Source organism: Ananas comosus, linkage group 1 (assembly GCF_001540865.1).
Source record: "Ananas comosus cultivar F153 linkage group 1, ASM154086v1, whole genome shotgun sequence".
Classification (NCBI taxonomy): Eukaryota; Viridiplantae; Streptophyta; class Magnoliopsida; order Poales; family Bromeliaceae; genus Ananas; species Ananas comosus.
In genome coordinates, this window is record NC_033621.1 from 5429198 (window position 1) to 5453345 (window position 24148).

Consider the following 24148-nt stretch of genomic DNA (forward strand, 5'->3'; position numbering starts at 1 on the left):
TACTATCGGTAGCACGGAGGCTCCGTGCACAAGTTGTTTTCATGATGCGGCTTCCGAATCGACGATTGCTCCGTTAGACTTGATCTAACTATTAAAAGTATTTAGAACCTAAATTTCATAATTTGTCGACATCATTGCCTGTGATCAAAAGGTCTCAAAATTGACAATTTTAATGATAGATGTGATGCGTTTGTGAATTTAACGGTGTAAACAATCCAAATCTGATGAATTTTTATAGAAATTTTTTTTACTATTTAGAGTAAGATCAGTGCCTATGATCTTAAATTCAGTCTTTTATCATCATTTTTTATGAATTTTTATTTCAGCGTTCATTTTTAGACTCGTTTGATAGGTAAATGTTACGAAAATTAGTGAAATTTAGTTTCAATATTTTCAATAGTGTTAATCAAGTCTAACGGAGCGATCGTCGATTGGAAGCCGCATCATCGAAACAACTTGGTAGCACGGAGCCCTCCTCACCAATAGTATACAGCATAGCTCTATATATATATATCATAATATCTAATATATATATATATATATATATATATATATATATATAGTGCGTCTGGTGTGCTTCTGGAAACACGGAGCACTCCGTGCTTCCAAGTCGTTTTCGATGTTGGGACTTTCGAATCGACGATCGGCTCCGTTAGACTTGATCTAGAGTATTTGAAATATCTAATAAATAAATTTTGTGTGTTTTCAATATCATTTTCCTATTCATCGAAGTGGCTCAAAATCATCGGTTGAAAATAAAAATCTTACAAAATATGATGATATGATATTAAATTTTAGATCAAAGTTATTGATCTTGTTTTATATAGTATAAAAAAAATTTTATCAAAATTTCATGTGATTTGAATGTTTCTACACTGTTAAACTTGCAAACGGCTCACTACGGCCATTAAAATTATTGATTTTGAGCCCCTTCGATCACTAGGCAAATGATATTGAAAAATCACAAACTTTATTTTCTGGGTATTTCAAATTCTCTAGATCAACTCTAACGGAGGGAGAGAGAGGTCCACTGCTCTGTCTCCCTCTTAAGCGGTCCACGAGGTGAAGCCCATCTCATGGGCCGCGTGCAAATAGGCAGGGGTGCAAAAAGGCATGAGTCCCGTCTTTTTTATTGTGGGTGGGCAAGAGAGAAAGGAAGCTGACGGGTGGGCCCCACTTTTACCGTGGGATGCGGTGAGGCATTCTTGGTTCCAATTCATAAGTTTATAAATATATTGAATAATGAACAACTCTCGCCCGTGAGAGAGAGAGAGAGAGAGAGAGAGTACATGCAAAGAGATAGAAAAGAAAAGAAAAGAAAAGCCAAAGACCATGCATTTGTCCTGATCCACTTCTTCAATTGCTCACCAATTTGCAGGGGAGCCATGCATGCACATTCACATTCTGCCGCTGCACTCTTTTGTCCGGCCCCTTCTTGTCACTAATTAATTTGATATTAATTTAACTAAATAATAATTAATAAATTTAGTACTTCAACCAGAAGCGTGGACTGACTGGTACGTAGATTCATGGTCTCCATCACACAGTCGCCACCTGCATTTCTTTCCTAATCATTATTTTATTCATTTATTTATCTAATTTCGATCATTTACTTGTTTAGTGGCATTGGGTCCAAATATAGAAAATACCTAGGAAGTATCACAAAAAGATGATGTTAATTCCTAATGTCACACTGTCCCGTCCCTAGAGCAAGTGACAAAGGGCTTGGTGGTTGGTATCCGAGACTTAATTTCGAATCCTAATTGATTCACATTTCCAGTTGGGTAGCAACATGTTACAGAATATGTGGATACCTGCCATTGTCCCAAATACATAGAAGTGGAGGACGATACATAAATCCATACAGAAAATTAAACACATGCAAAGACATATATGACTATAATTTGGAACTTGTTTGATATCCATGGTCATCTAACATTATTAAGTAAAATAAATTTAAGTAAATATATATATATATACAAAGATATACTATCTATATACCTTATATAAAATTTATTTGGTAAAACTGTAAAAAATATATTGTAATCTCCCATAATCTAAAACGGAGTCATAGGCCATGTTTGAATATATGAATAACTTATTCGGTATTTCTTCTTAATTAATTTACTCAAAAAAATTATATATTTGGACGATAAAAAGTGTGATCAAAATTTAAAATAGAATAATTTATGGGCATTCAAGTCATTTTTTTTATAATAAGATAAATAATCTCGTTGATGAAATATATTATTCTACTAAATCATGGATATTAAAATTTTTCAAAAAAATACAATAATATACTTAAAAAATTCTTATATCGAATAAACTATCCTTAAATAACTTATTCGAATATCTAAACAAGATCGAAGGCAGAATATGATATTTCATTTTAATATTTAATTATACTTTTAATGATCCAAATATATATTTTTTAAATAAATTAAAAAATATATCTAATAAAATATTTATACATCGAAATAGAACTTTAGTGATCAACACTTGTACTAGCAGTTTAGATCATAGTTACTAAATTCAGATTCGACAAAAATTTGGTACGGGTATAATATGCATAAAATTTATTTTCTAATTTTTAAATTTGTTAAAAAATTCAGCTTAAAAAATGGATTCGGTATAAAATATAAAATATAAGATATAAAATATAAGATAATCTATATTTAAATATAAAAATTATAAGTTTTTTATTCAGATTTTTAATAATTTAAGAATAATTCGCGAATAATTTGGTTGGCCTAAAATTCACAAATAATTTTATTTTTAGAAAAAAAATTTGTGAACAAATTGTTTGATTCAGATTTTTAAAAATTTGCGAATAATTTGCGAGCTAACTGACAAAGATTAGATCCATCTATATAGTACATACTTGTATAGCCTTGCGGCTCGAATTCAAATCGGAACCGGCACTTTTTAATCGCAAAAGTTCATGCGCATGGAATTGTTCCGCCACTATTCTACACAGTTTAAACTGGGGTATTAATAGACCTAACAATTTCGACCCATACCCACGGATGCCCGCGGATTACCTGCAAATTTGCGGGTATGGGTACCAACTTTTTCAACCCAAAAAATTACGGGTAAAACGGGTGGATATTAAGGTGTGGACATTTTGGGTAACCCGCGGGTACCCACGCGTACCCACACATATATTTTTTAATTATAAAATATATTTTCTTAATTAAAATATTTTTTTTTTTATTTACTCATTCTAAAAATCCTAACCTAATTTCTTATCGCATTATTTTTTTATAAAATTTTTTTGCTTTAAGACTTTAAATATTTTTATTATATGTTATGATATTTTAAATAATAAGTTATGTTATACCNTATATATATATATATATATATATATATATATATATATATATATATATATATATATATATGTGTGTGTGTGTTTTGTATTTAAAAAATATAAGAGCAAAAAATTAAAAAAAAAAGATTGTGGGTAACCCGCATACCCACCTGCCCACCAGTGGGCGGGTATGGGTAAAGATGTTCGCTATCCAAAAATTAACGGGTAAATTTTACCCATGCCCAAATAACCCGCGGGTACAATAGTCCGCCCGCGTATTACCCAATCCACCCATTTGCCAGGTCTAGATATTAAGAAAGAGATTGTCGAGCACTTTTTGTAGGATATAAGCTTTATAAACTCTCATACTAGGAAGTGGGCGGTGGCCAGCCGGCGCATCTACTTTATATTAAAGAAAAAAAAAATTTCTACTTGGAAAAGTAAAATGAGCCCGACAATGGCCGAAGTAAATGGGCCCAAAAGAGTGTTGAAAATGGAGTGCAAGAAAAGAAACACCCAAACAAGATAGGAAGCAGATACTTTTCCCAAAAAAGTATATCACAGAGCAATGTTCTCGCTGAAAAAAAAATTTTCATTCATTTAGTTTTCAAGAAAAAAATTTATTTTTGCGAGACATTTCCCATGATTATTGTGCAATTCTTAACCGGTTCGATATAGAAAAAAATAATCGATTCGAAAAAAATAGAGTATTATAAAAAATAGTAAAGTCGGTTCGATGGAAAGAAAGAACAAATTTAAAAATAACCAATTAAAAATGAAAAAAAACGATTCAAAGGAGACGAAGAGTCAGAACTGAGCCGAACTCAAAAGAAAACCTGACAGGTGAAAGCTACTTTCAGCAGATGAAACCCACTTACCACATATGCAGATTACCAAAAATTAATATATAATTATTACAGTTATAAATACCTTATTTCCTTTTTTTGCGTGCGCACTTGAGCACCGAGAGGGTCCGTTTGTTTTGGCGTAAGTGGAGGAATGGAACTCAAATTCCATCACTTTTATTATTTATTTTGGTGTAAGTCAAAAATATAATATAACTCAAAGTTACGTTATGAGCCCATTTGTTTGCACGAAAGTGTGGTGGAAGTGGGAAGGGAGAAGTAATTTTCGATAAAAACAGATCACTTCCGTTGTTTGGTTCACCATAATTTTATTACACCCGAAAGTTTAGTTCACCCAAAATAATGAAATTGACTTCCCCCTCCCATGGGGCAGAGTCAATTTCGGTGAGGTGAAAAGAGGCAAGAGTGGAAATTAATGTGTTAGAGTTACCCTTTTCTCTACCCTTTCCTTTCCCGAGTCCGAGACACAACTTCAAATATATTCAACTGCGGAAGTAATTAAATTTTTTATTTTGATTGTATGTCTAAAATATGATGAAATTTGGTTAGATAAGTTTTAATATATTTTTTGTTTAATTTGTATATTTAGAAAATGATGAAAAATAAATTTGTTAAATGTTAATAATTTTTTAACTTTAGACTTTTATTTGTTGTAATTATAATTTATATGCAAACAAATAATCAAATTTTTTAAAATTTTATTTTATAATCATACATATATATAATTATATACATATATAATTATATTAATTTTTATTTATTATAATTTATTATTCACTAAGTTACAAAATATATAATAATATCACTTCGGAGGTAAGTATACCGGGAGTGAACAGCTACACTTTTTACGTCATCTACTTCCAACCAAACAAACAACAGAACTAGCAGAACTGCACTTCCACAGTTAGAAACAAACAGCGGAAGTGAATTAATTTTCACCCCAACTCCACTTCAACCCAAAGTCCACTTCCACCCCAAGTCTACTAACGTTGAAACAAACACGCCCTAGACCTCCACTTCACCTACTCTCGACTTCCTCCTCTAAAGTACCGAACTCGACTTCCACCAGATTCAACCTCTTCTAAAAATTTATTAAATAGTAAAACATAAACCCTACTTTCTTTATAATTGATCAAAATTACCTTATTTATAATAAATTAGAATTACCTTTAAATAATAATAAAAAATTTAATTATATGATAGGTTAAATTTTATAACGGTAAATTTATCACTATATTTAGGAAATAACGGGATACACTTACCTCAAAATAAACAGTGAAACTCAAAAAACTAATTTCACCAGCACCAAGTTATATCAAAACAAACAGAAGAAATAATTAAATTTAACTTTCAGACTGTACGAGTTATGTCAAAACAAACAAAAAAAATTAATCACACTAATGAAAAACTCAAACACCTTTGCAGTTGAGTTACGTCAGATCTACAAATTCGTTAATCCAAATGCCCCGGAAGTGAGTGCCTATCCATGTGCTCGTCTACGTCGTGAGCGTGCATGAATGTCGTGCGAGACTATACATGTATAAAAATCATACTGGGCACTTCTCTTTTGTTTTTTTGAGAATTAGATCCCTACGACTAAATAATATAAAAAATATCTAAAGTAATTTTTTTCAAAATAAGATTAATCAGATCATAAGCAAAATGCATTATTCGCAAAGAAATGACCGTCAAGAACTTCCAACAAGCTAAAAGCAAACTCAATGCAATCACAAAAGAAAATCTGCGGCATGTACAAATTATCAAAAAACTAGTTCACACATCCAAAAAGGCACTAAGCAACTATTTTATCATTTATTTGAGTGAATCAAATAAATGTATCCATAACTCAGTCAAAATATTAGATCCGTTATATCTACAAATCTAAATACAAATTCAATCTAAATGAACAAAATCCATTACCATGCCAAGCTCAATCAACCATACAATCAAGTCTATTTGAATGTCAGAATAAAATATCCAATGATAACTTACTCGACATAAAAATTTCTTGTCTAATTGGAAATTTTAAAAAAAAATGATTTTTGCTCTTTGAAAGATTTCGGCATTCACAATTCGATAGGATAGTATATTTCACATGTAAGGTGATTTATCTTATTTTTAAAAAGTGATTTGCAGGTCGAACTCAAACAGTCAAACTAAGACTCCACAAACCCTAAATAGTAGTTACCAAAAAGAATATCCAGAGATGCAAAATGAGCAGACGAATGAACACATAAAACTGAAAACATGTATCTCAGGAAACCAAAATCTGAGAAAAGATAGCAGCTTCAGTATACACTTTTGTGAGGGAAACAAACGGCCCCTGTTTCTTCATGAAAATTGCATATTCCTAATTTAAGTCTGAATACATTAAACTTTATATGAGATATGAACTCAATGAAAGAACAATCATCCTATACTTTAAAGGGTATGACATTGTATTTACAATCAAACACTAAGTTACACTAGGTTTTGCTAGGTATGACAAAACTCGCACAACTGCTCTGTTTAATAAGTTAAAATTTTTCCTGCAACTAACTTGGGTGACATGGAATGTGGTTACCTGCATGGTAAGAAGCTCATTACGATGAGTTCCAATTCACCAGTCATCATTGGCCTGCATCAGGAGGTTGCTGAGCATGGACTGCAGCTTGTCGCCTCTGACGTTCCCGCAAGTAAAGAACAGTCAAGAGGCAAGCAAAGAGGGTTAATATTGTTGCATTGCCTTCGTCAAGGATTACATCCTCCACCCATTCCTCGATCCTTGGGTAAACCTCCGGAAGTGAATCGATCAGATTAACCTGCTTAATGGTGAGAAATTCTTTATGTTTTCTACCAAAAAAATCAAGGATAGATTGCACCAGGGTTCCTCAACCTTTCTGTAGCTTCAGTTTGGCCACAACCTTTTATTGTCATAATTCAGTCCCTAACTCTCACAAAGCAATCTTACCGGGCTTTTTTTGCATTTAGCCCCCTAAAAAAAATTTATTTTAAAAATAGCCCCAGCAAATTATATTTGCACTTTTGGCCCTCATCCTGCCACGCAGACGCCACGTCAGCGCCACGCGAGCAGGGCTGGGCCAAGGTGTTAAGTTGAACACGGTTAACCATTCACCGTATCCAAACACGGTAAATGATTTACAGCGTCTAGAGAAAATACAAATATATGTATTTTTCGCAATATAAATATTAAAAAGAGGAAGAGGGAGTAGGGATGTCAATGGGTATGGATACCCGAAATATTATCCGAGCCCAAACCCGAATAAATTATTTATATACATAATTTATTTTTATTTATTTATACAATATATAAAATATTTAATAATTTTTATCCCTTAGATTTTCATCCAACGGTATGAATTTTTAAAACCCGTTGGGTTCGGGTTTCGGGTTTTTGGTCGGGTATGGATATGGGTATGGATTTTTAAAACCCATCGGGTTCGGATCCGAGTTCATATTTTAATTTGATTTTCAAGTTCGGGTTCGGGTTTTTGAAAAGGAGAAGAAGAGGAATATAAATATGAAACACGGTGAACCATTCACCGTGTTTGAACACGGTGAACCATTCACCGTGTTTGAACACGGTGAACCATTCACCGTGTTCAACTTGCCAAACAGGCTCCCAGCCCGCCCACATGGCGCTTGCGTGGCAGGGATAGGGCCATTTTTGCAATTATAAATTTGTTGGGGCTCGTTTTAAAATAAAATTTTTCTAGGGGGCCATTTGCAAAAAAAGCCCAATCTTACCCTTTTAATTGAATTCCTCCATCATATTATATTAGACAGAGATACACAATCACTAAATACAAACATAAGAACATTTGAGCTTCTAGCAGTTAGTGGGCATTTCCATCCAATTTAACCACAGAAGTCAATAAAAGGACTTACTATTAAATATTAAGGATAGAAACCAAATTGTGGCAATTGATAGGTTGATAACCTAGGTGAGAACTCCTAGAAAAAGTTGAGGACCCTGGTGGATCTCACCAAAGACTTTAAAAGTCGAATTAGAAGAATTAGAAGGCTACTTGACCTGTAGATAGACGCAAACTTATTGAAGATTGTTAACAACATTACATGATCTATTGCAACAGACTGAAACAGATGAACAACAACCTAATTTTACTTGGCAAAATAAATTTCAAGTTTTAAGATTGGAAATAAGTTGTAAATAATAGTACATTATGTTCCAGCTTTAAAAACTAAATCGTTTATTCTACGTTTATTCTATGAATCATGATTTGTCTAGAAAGTACCACAGCAAACATCTCAAAACCAGAATTAGCAGGACATTTAGCCAATAACTTTATTCTTAACTCGGTACTTTTAAGATAGCTCTTTTCAGTGATACTACATTAGCCAAGATACATGCGGCTTACTATGGCAGCACTGCTATTTTCTTCATTCACTATATACAAATTATCCAAGTATTGTAATTAAAGGCCAACAACATACATACAATTTAAACAAGGCAAAAATGTATGAAGACCTGCTCAACTGTAACCCCTTCCTCCCNCAACTGCTCTGTTTAATAAGTTAAATTTTTTCCTGCAACTAACTTGGGTGACATGGAATGTGGTTACCTGCATGGTAAGAAGCTCATTACGATGAGTTCCAATTCACCAGTCATCATTGGCCTGCATCAGGAGGTTGCTGAGCATGGACTGCAGCTTGTCGCCTCTGACGTTCCCGCAAGTAAAGAACAGTCAAGAGGCAAGCAAAGAGGGTTAATATTGTTGCATTGCCTTCGTCAAGGATTACATCCTCCACCCATTCCTCGATCCTTGGGTAAACCTCCGGGAGTGAATCGATCAGATTAACCTGCTTAATGGTGAGAAATTCTTTATGTTTTCTACCAAAAAAATCAAGGATAGATTGCACCAGGGTTCCTCAACCTTTCTGTAGCTTCAGTTTGGCCACAACCTTTTATTGTCATAATTCAGTCCCTAACTTTCACAAAGCAATCTTACCGGGCTTTTTTTGCATTTAGCCCCCTAAAAAAAATTTATTTTAAAAATAGCCCCAGCAAATTTATATTTGAACTTTTGGCCCTCACCCTACCACGCAGACCCCACGTCAGCACCACGCGAGCGGGGCTGGGCCAGGGTGGTAAGTTGAACACGGTTAACCATTCACCGTGTCCAAACACGGTAAATGATTTACCGCATCTAGAGAAAATACAAATATGTGTTTTTCGCAATATAAATATTAAAAAGAGGAAGAGGGAGTAGGGTTGTCAATGGGCATGGATACCCGAAATATTACCCGAACCCAAACCCGAATAAATTATTTAGATACATAATTTATTTTTATTTATTTATACAATATATAAAATATTTAATAATTTTTATCCCTTAGATCTTCATCCAACGATATGAATTTTTAAAACCCGCCGGGTTCGGATTCGGGCCCGGGTTCGAGTTTCGGGTTTTTGGTCGAGTATGAATATGGGTATGGATTTTTAAAACACATCGGATTTGGATCCGAGTTCGGGTTTTAATTTGATTTTCAGGTTCGGGTTCGGGTTCGGGTTTTTGAAAAGGAGAAGAAGAGAAATATAAATATGAAACACGGTGAACCATTCACCGTGTTCAACTTGCAAAACAGACTCCCAGCTCGCCCACGTGGCGCTTGCATGGCGCCTGCGTGGCAGGGATAGGGCCATTTTTGCAATTATAAATTTGTTGGGGCTAGTTTTAAAATAAAATTTTTTCAGGGGGCCATTTGCAAAAAAAGCCCAATCTTACCCTTTTAATTGAATTCCTCCATCATATTATATTAGACAGAGATACACAATCACTAACTACAAACATAAGAAACATTTGAGCTTCTAGCAGTTAGTGGGCATTTCCATCCAATTTAACCACATAAGTCAATAAAAGGACTTACTATTAAATATTAAGGATAGAAACCAAATTGTGGCAATTGATAGGTTGATAACCTAGGTGAGAACTCCTAGAAAAAGTTGAGGATCCCTGGTGGATCTCACCAAAGACTTTAAAAGTCGAATTAGAAGAATTAGAAGGCTACTTGACCTGTAGATAGACGCAGACTTATTGAAGATTGTTAACAACATTACATGATCTATTGCAAGAGACTGAAACAGATGAACAACAACCTAATTTTACTTGGCAAAATAAATTTGAAGTTTTAAGATTGGAAAGAAGTTGTAAATAATAGTACATTATGTTCCAGCTTTAAAAACTAAATCGTTTATTCTATGAATCATGATTTGTCTAGAAAGTACCACAGCAAACATCTCAAAACCAGAATTAGCAGGACATTTAGCTAATAACTTTATTCTTAACTCGGTACTTTTAAGATAGCTCTTTTCAGTGATACTACATTAGCCAAGATAAATGCGGCTTACTATGGCAGCACTGCTATTTTCTTCATTCACTATATACAAATTATCCAAGTATTGTAATTAAAGGCCAACAACATACATACAATTTAAACAAGGCAAAAATGTATGAAGGCCTGCTCAACTGTAACACCTTTTGAAACACCTCCCCCCCCCCCCAACCTATTCTTCTTTTTTTAAAAAAATACTGACACCAGTTCAACATGTGATTTTTTTTCCCCCGAATGATTCTAGCCAAATAAATAGCGGATTTTACAAAATTCAACTGTCTATTCCATCAAATTTCATGGCATTTACTATTTGCTAAGAAATAGAATTGCCATAATTACCAATGAATAGAAATATCCAAGTTAGANCTAAAAAAATACTGACACCAGTTCAACATGTGATTTTTTTTTTTCCCCCGAATGATTCTAACCGAATAAATAGGGGATTTTACAAAATTCAACTGTCTATTCCATCAAATTTCATGGCATTTACTATTTGCTAAGAAATAGAATTGCCATAATTACCAATGAATAGAAATATCCAAGTTAGAAAAACTTCAATTTAGCTAACTAGAAAAACACAAATAAAATGATTATAAAAAAAGTTGGGTAAACTTCATATACCACCCCTATGGTTTCGCACTTTCTCACTTTAGTATTCTGTGGTTTAAAGTGTATCAAATTAGTGCCCTGTGGTTTCATTTTTATCTTTTCGTCAGCTTCACCGTTGATATTTCGTTAAATTATATACAAAAAACTTCAGATACTCCACCTAGGTTTATCGAATATTCACTTCAATACCCATTAGTTTTAACTATGTCACTAATTTAACAAAAAAAATTAGTGGAATTGATAATAAAAAGATAAAAATGAAACCACAGGACACTAAATTGATACACTTTAAACCACAGGGTACTAAAGTGAGAAAGTATGAAACCACAGGGGTGGTTTTTGAAGTTTTCCCAAAAAAAATTAAAGTTAAGAGCCTATTTCATGATGGTCTATAGTTAGGGGTTTTCATTACATTTTTACCTTTTTACGTTGAAAGAGGACCTACACCATCAGCCAAAGAGCTAAGAATATTAAACCCTCCGGACAAACTAAAAGATATAACATCCTTTAAAGTTGCATCATATTTAATGGATAAAAGAATCAAGAATGGGGAATCTCACCACAAAGCCGCCAGCATAGTTCTTTCTTAGCCACAAGCTCATGAGGGCAAGTGTAACAGGTAGCTTTGCAGCAGGATCAATCTCAAGGGCTTGATCATAATACCGTTTTGCCAAATGAAGATCAAGCGGAAGTCCTTGGCCGTGCTCATGCATGTACCCAAGGTTAAACATGGCTTGAGCATTCAACTGCGATTGGGCATGCATGTATGCCTCTGCGGCTCGCTCGTAGTCTCTCTCAATGCCCTGTTAAACAATAAATAGCTATAAAAGACAACATCTTGTTTTGCCAACTTTTGAATAACTTCCAATGAGGGTAGCCTTGATATATCAGCACATCCCAACCATATTTTCCCAGATATATAATCCTCCATCCAGCTCAGAATTATACTACAGCAGGTTTAGCAATGATAAATAGGGTAAAATGGAAGAATTGTTCCATATACTTATTGCAGTTTTGTGACTAAGCTCTTAAACTTTTCATTTAAATATTGTAGTTCTAAAATCTCAACTACAATGCAGTTGCGTCCCTATCCCATCCAAAATACCAAATATATCCTATCAGTCACATGCTCACGCTCTCCTGGTAAAATGACCATTTTAATGCTGTATCATATCTATGGAGGCAGAAGGTCATGTTACATGAGAAGGGTCAAATGGCCATTATGTAAAAAAGCATCACCATGTGGAGAATTTAACTTAACAGACTTCAGGAATTGGGTGGCCTGGGATGCAGCTGTAACATTTGAAAAAGTACAGGGACTGAAATGTCTAATTAAATTTCATGGACTAAGTCACGGACTAAGTCACATATCATGAAACGGTTTCGCTTGTGAATTTACCAATTAAATACTTAGTAACAAAGGCATTACCCGGCCATAATAGTAGGCATCTCCTATCAACAAAGCGGCATGTTCATTACCCTGCTCAGATGCTTGCCACCATAAAGAATGTGCACGGAGATGTCTTTCAGCATCCGTGCAAAAGCCAGATTCTCCCATGCAAATGCTCTGTTCCCCATATCTGTCGAGGATCCACGCAGCATTGCTTTGTGCCACCTCATATCCGAGCTCAGCCATTCTAGAATATAAGAGCAGTGCTTTTCCCATATCACCCTTCAAGTAGGACTCCAGAGCCCATCTTGATAGGGAGCTCCAAGGTCCCCTCTCAGCTACAGCTTTGTAAAGAAGAGTAGCCTGAAGAGGTAAGAAAGAAAGGAATCAACAATATTGAAAATAAATCAAAACGGATGCACATTTAGACAAAATCTCTACAGTGAATTTGCGCAAACACCAAGAAAGTTTCAAAGAATATATTCAGTTCAATCTTTTCAAAAGAAACAGTTAGCTGTTAATAAAGTAAAATAATAGGATGATAATTAATTAAAACAACCCAAAAAGTTTGATAATCTTTAAGTTTGCTTATCTTCTTATCTAGTGATTTGGTGGCTAGATAAACAATCGGTTGTGTCCATTCTCACAAAGATGTACTGTTTTAATCTGCTAATCGCAATTAGCTAAGAGAAGTTCTATGATTATACTGCAAGCCTGAAATACTTTATGCTTTATGCCAGGTGGTTTACTAATTTTTGGAAAGAAAAAAAGCGCCATTAATCGATCATGCTTTATGCTGTTATATGTTATCCAAATAAGCATGTTTTTCTTTCCAAGTCTCAAAATTCAAGTGGTGCTCCTTTTATTGATTATATCTGATCTGACTGTCGACACTTCTTATCGTAACATCATTTCTTGACCAGAGCATCATAATGTTATACTTGTCGAAGTCTCATGCAACTTACTTAGGAATATGAAGTCAATATGAAATAAGCAATAACATAAAAGACAACAAAGTTATGTATATCAACTTTGATATCAAGTGTTGGAGCAACCAATTATAAACATGTTATTATATACCAAACTCAAAATTGCTTAAAATGCAATGGTAATAGAGGGCATTATGTACTCATCTTGCAGCACCTAAGTGATATGCAAATGTTGCTGCATGTGTGTGTGCATGCAACAATTTTAGAACTGTGATATTCAGATTAAATCCTAATAGCGAGTAAGAAGTACTTTGAAAGCCATTTTGTTGCAAGACTCCACCCTTTATGGAAAAGAAAAAAGGTAAAAGTACGGGGTATCTTGTTAAATTATACGAAACAACCATTATTCTCCAATAGCTTAAGCTATTTATCAGAGAACAATGCTTTTATATTTTTATATTCAACATATCTCGTCCTATTGATTTTGCCGCACTAAAGGTTCTGAGATACATCTGGTCTATTATAAGGGAATAGGAAAGGAATACTATTCTTCTCAAATAGTTCAGCCTTCTTGGTGATAAGTGAACTAAATGCTTCATCAAATACTAAATTCTAGAGTCAACTGATTGTCCAATAGTCTCTTTATAATTTCTTATCAATTCACATGTTACTCATCTTTAACACATTTCTCAAGTTATGCGTGCAGTAAAGAAAGATACTACAAATGCAAATAGTGATAAATGTACGATAGAATGATTTTTCAACATTCTCAAATTATTCATCAAGCAAAGAACATAGAAGGGATCAAGATGCAAATTAACTCTACAAACTTCTTAAGGATATCATCTGACCAATGGAATAGTAACAAAATAAGCAATAGCACGGACAGAGCAAAATTATTCCCACTCGTATCATGTGAGAGAGAAGGACAAAGTCTAGTATTCATTATCAGACAACTAAATTCTTGTTTAAGCACTAGGAGTATACAAAAATTACCTCAATTTGAACAACAAAGTGAAAGAAAAACTTCATTCGTTGGCCACAAGAATAAAAGTATTGCTGAAGTTTGAATGATAAAGTACCATATAGAGATTCTTCTTAAGCCCAATGCCTTTTTGGAACAACTTCGCCACTTGATAGAGGGCCTTTGGCTGACCAGCATTAGCTGCAGCAAGAAAAAAGTTGCGGGCGGCTTTCACATCTCTTTTTACACCAAGACCCTTGAGATAAAGCACTCCTAAGTTATAATGGCCTCCTGGTTCCTTTTGCTCAGCTGCTATCTCAAAGTATTCTCTTGCCTTCAAGAATTAAGGATTCAATAATAAGTTAGCAAGATAATTGACCAAAATTAGTAATGATGCAACTTGTGACTATAATAACAGTTAACAAGCTAAGAATAAAATGATTGCATTCAATAAATTCATTCAATGCTTCAACTTGTGTGGGATATGTTGAATGCATAGATTCATTTCATGTTACTGATTTGTAAAGCTTACCATTGTTAGAAGAGGAAACGAAGCCACAGACAAAGTTTTCAATAGCAACAGCACAGCAGATTATCTTTTTAGAATGAAGAAATAGTTGAAACTAGCGTAGTAACCCGCGCGATGCGGCGGATAAATAATAGAAGAAAAAATAAAAAATATTGAAGAGGACAAAGAAAGGAGTTTGGAAAATAAAAATTCAAGTGTGTTTTATTTTTTGGGTAGGGAAATATATGAATTGAACTAACCAATATAACTATTGAAAATTGATAACTGTCTAGAATCACCATTTAAAGAAAAAATCTACAAAGGTCGTATGAAGATGGAGATGATAATGTTGCGATCATGATGACGATGGCGATGAAAATCTCATAGAAGTTTGCATGATTTTGCACCCTTTTGAGCATGAAATGGTCAGAACTGCCACATCAATTATAAAATCAAAACTAACCTCTCCTCTTTTAATTTTGCATGTTAGGAATTGTTTGAGGGAGAAGAAAGAACTTATATCGAAGAGGAAAAACTCAGTAACATACAAATTAAAAGCACATTGATTATATGTCATTGAATTGAGATGAGGGGAGGGGAAAAGCCATGAGTAAAGATTAATTCAAAAAAACAGTTAGTGAGGGTGGAGAAAACTTGCCACGTGGCAAAATTATTGAGAATTCATATAGGTTAATAGATAATAGATAACCAAAATGCATTATACAAATGGAGCATTAGGCAATAGCTCTCCATCATGCATCTGATGATGACGGCAATAAAAAATGGGCCTATCAGGTATGATGCATTGCATAGACTACGTACAATCAAGTTTATTTCAGGTTTTCTACATGTTGAATACTAAACTACAAGCTCCATCCCCAAACCAAAAGTGCATTATTTAGGCCTGACCCAACCATTTTCCTATCGCCAAACTCAGGCAGTTGCTACTCCAGAAATTCTATTTGAACAACCATTAAGCATTCTCACATGTATCCATCCATTTTTCTTATTCTTAACAAATTTCCCAGCCTCTAACGTTAGACATGAAGCATCAGCAACCTACGATCTACCAACTACCCAATAAAAAAGAATAACTCATTAATGCAATGTTAGAAAAGAAGGGCAGAGGTCGGAGATGCCTACGATGAGCAGAGTTCAACGTGTTCAAGCTTTGAAGGGGATCAACTTAAGAAACTATCGCTAATAAGAAGAAAAGACATGAGAGAGGGGTAATAGAAAGACAATTGAAGAAGTAGTCATCCTTCATGACCAAATTCGCACAAACTTAGTAATTTCATTAACAAATTTGTCGAAACAACCAAATTAGCCTTTCTCCCTTCGTGTAAATACTTACAGGAAATGTTATCAAGACCTGCTGGGAAAGCAAGTTGAAGACCCTCTAACCTAAACAGATAGTGTTGCTGACTCGGTATTTACCAAAGCCCAACAGCTTAAAATCTAATAACAATAAGGTTCAGCCACCTAACCAAGATTTGAGCAACATGATTTATATTGAACCAGCCACCTTTGAGAACCAAAACTTTGTTTTTCAGTTTGAGAATAAATTAATTTTCCGAGAAAGCTAGTATCATAAAATGCAAATAGCTAGACGCAACAACTGTTGATTAACAAATTACTTCAACAACTATCAAAAATTTCCCCATTTTATCTGTACATATGATTTTTTATGAAAATATATTTTTATTTTAGAAAAAGGATTTCTTTCTTGCATACTACTAAAAATATTATTCTTATGATCTGGTTCAACTAAAAGAACCACCAGCTGAACCTCCACTCCCCCCATCCCCTGATATACATGAACAAAATAGCCCTTAAGTCAACAGATAAGCCAGATGGCAAAAAAGATTTATGCACTGTATAATGGCGCATACTGAATACTGAACAAGAATGCACTTATGACACATAAAAATTCCTTGCAGTGATGTTATGATAGTCTCCCAACTGACTGTTGAGTTTTGAGCATAGTTAGTTAATTCGGATTAGGCAAAAATTCGGTACGGATATAATTTGGTTAAAATTCGTCTTCTAATTTTCAAATTCGTTGAAAAATACAGCTAAAAAACGGATTCGGTAATTATTCGGATACGTGATTTATACAGATATTATACGTTCACCAATTAAAAATTCAGAATTAAAAATTCGGCTATTAAATTAAATTTTTTTCTCTCAAAATTTATACTATTAGTATAAATACTCATATTTCTTAAGAATATAAGAATAAAGAGATACAAAATTAAGCTAATTATGTAAAAAAAAATAACAAACTATATTATGCTTATAAATAAAATATTATATAATAATATTTCTATATAAAAATAAAATACTATATATAATAAATGAATATATATTTATAAATAAAATTATATATATATATAGAGTTGAGCTGGAATGCTATCTGTAGCAAACTGGTTCCGTTGCAACCCATTTGATTTCGATGATGGAGTTCTTAAATTGACGATCGGCACCGTTGAACATGATCTATACCACTTGAAATATCTAGAAACCAAATTTCAAATCATTTCGGCATCATTTACCTAATGATCAAAGAGTTTCAAAATTTGTAATTTTAATGGTAGATATAAGGCGTTTTCTCGTTTAACGGTGTAAAGCTATCCAAATCAATTGAATTTTGATGAGAAAATTCTTTAAACTATTTAGAATAAGATATATACTCTCGCTCTTGATTACAAAATTTCTATCATCATTTTTTAGAGGATATTCATTTTCAGCCGTTCATTTTTACGCCCACTTGATGGACAAGAGAATAATATCGGAAAAGTATAAAATTTGATTTCTTGATACTTCAAGTGGTATAGATGATGTTCATCGGTGCCGATCGTCGATTTGGAGGCTCCATCATCGAAAAGAAATGGGTGGCAACGGAGCCCATTTGCTACTGATAGTATTCTAGCTCAACTCTATATATATAAATATAATGAGAGGGAGGTCCACCGTGGACCTCCCTCTCATGCGGTCCACAAGTGGCCTCGTGGACCGCGCGCGACCGTAGCCTCCCAAACGCCACGCCTTTTTCTTTTCGTCTTTTCCTCTGCAGACTACAACAAAAACTCGATTTTTTCTCCAAAAAAAAATTTTACGAACAACCAAACATGGGAAATAAAATTTTCAACCGAAAATTTTTGAGAATTTTTTTTCGGAGGGGTTTTACATAGATCCAAACACTCGCGAGTTCGGCGACGAGAGCGGCGGAGGAGGAGGACGACGAAGACGACACGGACGAGTTGGCGACGAGAGCGGAGACGACGCTACCCGCAAGTCCGCCACCGCCGTTTTTTTTCGGCGAATCGTTCGCGAATCGCGAATAATTCGCGGATAATTATTTTTGATAAAAAAAAAATGCGTTTTTTTTCAAATTTTTCGGAAAAATACAGATACGGGCGTTTAATTCGGTTATTCAAAAATTCGCGAATAATTTGCAAATTATACGCGAATTAACTAACTATGGTTTTGAGTCAAGTTTGGTTGATTTCTCAGATGCCCAGAATAGCAGTCTTGGGTTTATGGGTGCCATTAGAGTTAAAGAATGGGCTCAAGTCTCAGTCACTTAAATTACAATCTAACAAAAGCAGATACTGAGCCAGTCATCAGTAGTTGATACATGTTTTCCACGGTCTAAACACAAGTAAAAGCCACAAAAATCTTCAAACGGTGTAGGTTTAGAATGGCCCTGAAATTGAAATAAATGTGTCCAGCACATTGATAAGATATGCTAATTTGAAAATAAAATCAACCATCTAGTACAAGAAACCAGGATTTCAATGTCTCTTCTTCAACAAAGTACTAACAAGAATGAAGACATCACAAAATCTAAGAACACGAACCCTATTTCATTCTTTTAAAAGTATCCAAGTCATCCACATGCTCTCTTACTCCCCATTTTCTTTTGTCCCTCCGGTCATCTATATCTGCTTAGATTATTGACTCCCAAGAACTTCAGAGTCATCGCATCCTTAACTCCCGAAACTCTCATTGAAGATGCATGGTAACCAGTTTGAGGTGCTTAAGTGTTAGGATGTTCAATTTGTTCTCCTGATTAAGGTTACTTCTTCGATATTATTTCGTTTTTCTCACATTATATGAATTTCATCCACAAGTTTAACTATACCCTTTTATTTTTCTAATTTGCATTTTAGATAAGTTTATGTTGTCTACTTGAAAATTTTCAAAATCTTCTGATATCCATTTAGTTTACTACAAATGTATTGTGTTTCTTTTCCTAGTCATTGCACCTACAAGCATTCTGTTTTTCCCAAAAGTGTTACTGTTGTTGTAACCAAGGCATTCTTTCCTAGACTAACTTTTTTGTCTGCACTAATGCAGAATGTGGGAAGACCCTTAAATACTAGTGTCAAATCTAGTTGTCTATAATTGCACTTATGCAATAAAGATCGACAGCATTAGGGCAAAAATATAAGATTTGAATACAGGAGTACACATAGTAAGAGTTCTCTTAATAAAGGTTTTAAGATGAGTACCAAGCTACCGGATGCAATTGAATTCCTCTAGGTGACCTTCTCAATGGTTTGTTTAAGGGTATAGCACACTACATACACAAAGAACTTCCTTATGCTCACAGCAACTGACATAACTCATAATCCTCAACCTATGCAGTTTTCATGGACTCACACTGACATGAGAAATTAACAAGCAAATTCGTCAAAAGAAGAAAATATAAACTTGAAAGAACTTACTTTTGTCAAGTTCTTTTTCTCCACTCCATATCCTTTCACGTAAAGGTATCCCAATCCATTGTAAGCCGAATAATACTGCTGCTTGGCCGCCCTAGAGAGCCACTCGAAAGCCTTTGTGTAGTTCCTTTCCACTCCAGCACCTCTCGCATAAATCTCCCCAAGAAATTCCATGGATCTCGTATCCCCCTTCTCCACAGCCTTCGAGAACCAATGAAGCGCCTTAGTGTGGTTGCGCCTCAACCCCCTCAGCCCATAGTAGTATAACAACCCGATTTTAAACATTGCCGCAGAATTTCCTCTCTGTGCCTGGTACTCTGTGATCTGGAAGTCCTCGTCTTCCTCGCCCCGCGACTTCCTCAGAGCATCCTTGTTCTCCTCAGTGCCGCTGTGGAGCCGCACGGGCTCGATCACCGGCGGCTCCTTTGATATGAGGAAGCTCATCATTGCCGTCTCCGCCAACTCGGCATAGAGCACAACCGCCTTCTCATACATCTGCAATGCGAAAGATCGATTTAGGGTTTCAGATGATTAGGAATGGGGTGTTCAGATGATTAGGATCTTCGACGATCGGTGTCTCAAAATCGAAATCTAAATGGTAGGTGAGATTTAGAACATCTAAATAAAAGCCTACTCATATCCAAAATTTATGATTTTTAATACGTTGGCAGTTTGGACGTGGAAGAACGCATGTAAGAATTTAAATTTAGATTTTGACGTCTCAATAATGGGAGTTTAGTGGTGCGGTGTATGTGAGGCAATGATTTCTCGGATTCTAGGGTTTGGGAAACCGTACGGCCTGGCGGAAGTAGGTGTAGGCTAGGGCCATCTTGGACTGGGGGTTGCCGCCCTCGGCGGCGAAGCGGTGGTGGAGGAAGGCCCTGGGGCGGCTGAGGGGGCGGAGGACGCCGTAGCCGCGGAGGAAGGCGAGGGCGGAGTGGGCGTGGGGGAGCCCGGCGGCGGCGGCGACCTCGATCTGGGAGGCGGCGGCGTCCACGGCGGCGGGGTCGGCGGCGGAGGCGGCGGCGAGCATGGCGTTGATGCCGGAGACGAAGAGGGCCTCGCGGGGGTCGGGATCGGAGCCATCGGAGGGGGAGGAGGAGGAGGAGTTGAGGTGGGAGTTGGAGAAGGAGGGATCGAGGACGGAGAGCCATGAGCCGGGGTCGAGGCGGAGGTCGTCGGAGGCGGGGGAGGAGGAGGAGGAGGAGGAGGAGAACTCGTCCCAATCGGGGTCGCCATCGTCGTGGTCCTCGGAGGAGGAGGAGGAGGGATCGGAGGAGGGGAGAGAGTCGGAGGAGGGGGTTTCCTTGAGGTCGTCGCCGGTGATGACGATGACGAAGGGGCGCACGGGGGAGGAGAGGGGGAGGAGGGCGCAGATAAGGAGGAGAGGGAGGAGGGGGAGAGCTCTCCGGCGACGCATCCTGGACATGGTGGCGGAGAGGGAGAGGGAGAGGGCAGAGAGGGGGAGGGGAGAGATTTGATATGCCAGGGGATGGATTAAATTTAAGGAGGAGGACGGGTTTGGACACACGTCGAACGCGAAATCTGATTGGTCAAAAGGTTCTTATTAGGCCGCTGAGTTAATATCTCAAGTTGCACAGATCAGCTGACACGTGGCATCATTTTCTTTCTAATTAAGAAAAAACTAGTGTAGTCGGGAAGCGTTGCATTGCAGTGCGTTAATTATGTAGAAATAAATAAATTAATTAATTAATATAAAAAAATTAAATATACTAGAAGAAGAAGCTGAAGAATATAAAAATAAGGGCCGGTTTGTTGGATATAGTTACAGAAACAGTATAGCTGAAAATAAATGCAGTTATAAATACTGCAGTTATAACTACACCTAGCCTATTTGGTTTTATACTGTTACAACTACTGCAGTTACATTTCTTCTGTTTGGTCGGCTGTAGTTACATTTTTTTCTGTTTGGTAGGCTGCAATTGAGATTTATATTTATAAATACTGTCACCTTAGATAGAAAGTTAAGATTACCTCTTCTTAAGATAACATATCTATGAGATTTTATAATTATTAATTAAGATATATATATATATATATATAGGGTCCGGTACGTTACTATTATGACTACTATCCGCCCTCGTAACTCTAAGTTATTTAGAATGATAGAGCTTCCGAATCGACGCATCCACACGCTTAAACGTTTATTTAACATTTAAACTTCAGAGAAATCAAATTTATAATTTTCGACATCATTTAGCCTTTGAGCGATCAAGCGTATCACAATTTGAATTTTTAACGACCGTATGAAATACTTGCTAGTTTAACTGTTGCTAAGAATCGAAATTTGTTGATTCTTGATAGAAAATTTATTCATACATAGATAAAAGATCAATAACTACGATCTTGATTGAAGGATCGGACCTCATCTTTTTTAGGACGCGTTCGATTTTGGACGTTTTTTATATGCCCACTGAGGACTTTATTATGATTTCAAATTTAGAATTTTTTTCTAGTAATTTCAAATACTCTGATATAATTTAACGGTGCAGTGGATCGTGTTCGGGGGGAAGCTCCATCATTGAAAACACTTATGGAGTACGAGGGCTCAAATCTATAATAGTAATAGTATAGTACCATAGCAATATATATATATATATATATATATATAGAGAGGGAGACAGAGAGAGAGAGACGCAGGAGATGGAGAGAGAGAGAGCTATGGTACTATACTATCTATAGTACGAGCTCCGGTACTTAGTGTTGGTTTCGATCTTAGGGACATTCAACGATCAATACGATCCACACCGTTAAACTGATCTAGGGTATTTTAAAGTTTCTAGAAATAAAACTTTATTTTCCTCGACATAGTTTACATTTTGATCAAACTATTTTTCAAAATGTCAATTTTCAATGGTTTATGGATGAGTTTGCGAGTTTAAACGGTGTAAGAAGAATCTAAATTTCTCAAATTTTGATAGAAAATACTTTTAAACTATATAAATTAAGGCTTAACATTACTTGATCATTGAATTTAAGAAGTCTATGCTTCAAATTTTTAAAGATTATTCAATTTCACCGTCCATTTCTTGATATCAATTATTTACTAAGTAAACGATATCGAAAAAAACTAAAATTTTATTCTAAGAAATTCATATACCCTAGATTATATTTAACCGAGTGTTGGATCCGGTTGATCTGAACGCCCTAAGATCGAAAACAAACACTCATAGTACCGGAGCTCGGTACTATAGATAGTTTAGCTAGGCCTAATTCTATATATATTATATATATATATAGAGTTGAACTGGCGCTTACTATAGTAGCAAAATCTCATTTTTCTACCAGTTTTTTTTAGCCTTTGGATCAACTCTTTTTATTATTTCTAAACCATGATTAAATATAAAACCAGTGGGGACACTCAACCCTGGGGCCGACCAACTCAACTCTAACGACTAAGTATCACTCCATGACCTACATTTTTCATCCAAGGGTTAAAACTTGATAGCAAAAAAGAAGTGTCTTTACTATTAATAGTTATTCCCAGCCTAATTCTAATATATATTATATATAAGTATTATATGATATATATATATATATATATAATATATACTATATAATTATACTACGTATACTATCAATAATACCCAAACCCTTGGTACTATTTGAATTTATCGGCTGTTGATGAAAAGGATGTCGCGTTCTCGGATGAGAGTGTCCCGTGTTACAATTGATACTATGTCCCTAGGGTTGAGTCAAGTGGTTGGTTTAATAGTGATAATCTAGACGGGTGAAATGATCAAAAGGCGTAGATCTACGGTAGAAACCATTTAGTACCAAGGGCTTGGTACTATCGATAGTATAGTAGCCGGATATATATATATATATATATATATATATATATATAATATATATATATTATATATATATATATAATTATAATATTATATATATATATATATATATAATTTATATATAATAAAATTATATATGAAGAGTCCAGCTACTATACTCTTATGAGTATAGTTCTCTTTGTACTCATACGTTTTTTTGCTGTTAGATCTACTTCTTTGATCATTTCCACCCGTTAGATCATACTATTCAACCAACACCCACTCAACGCTAGGGGACCACTATTAACCTAACCAGATACCACTATCATCCTAACCGCACATATCTTCATCTAATGGTCGAAAATTTATGAGTACAAATTAAGGGGGTAATACTCATAAGAGTATAGTAGCCCTAGCCATATATGAATTAAATAAATTTTAAATACAAACATATTATAAATTGGGTCATAACAAAAATTTAAATATTATTGAACTATAAAACTAAATGTAAATTAATCCATAATAGAGCTAACAAATAAAAATAAAGCATGTATGATAAAATAACTAAATCAATTACCAGCATCACATGACTAGAGAGAGAGAATGATGACTATTTCTCTCTCTGTGAAAAAGTGTCACACCCCGGGGCCGATTTTAAAAACCTTTTAAAAACAGAGTTGCGAAAAACGTGCCA

At 35.2% G+C, this 24148-nt stretch overlaps 1 protein-coding gene across 3 annotated transcripts; it reads right to left on the reverse strand.

The window, feature by feature from the left end:
- LOC109706009 (ERAD-associated E3 ubiquitin-protein ligase component HRD3) lies at positions 6447-21186 on the reverse strand. Of its 3 annotated transcripts, none has more exons than XM_020226892.1 (6): positions 20457-21186; positions 19664-20155; positions 14541-14756; positions 12569-12892; positions 11700-11942; positions 6447-6977 (listed from the first exon to the last, which is right to left on the reverse strand). In XM_020226892.1, exons 1-6 carry the CDS (start codon positions 21087-21089, stop codon positions 6786-6788), a joined length of 2100 nt encoding a protein of 699 aa, XP_020082481.1. In that variant the 5' UTR covers positions 21090-21186; the 3' UTR covers positions 6447-6785. The 3 variants fall into 3 exon arrangements, with proteins under 3 accessions (XP_020082481.1, XP_020082531.1, XP_020082432.1); XM_020226942.1 differs by lacking the exon at positions 6447-6977 and adding an exon at positions 8725-8997; XM_020226843.1 differs by lacking the exon at positions 6447-6977 and adding an exon at positions 8725-9000.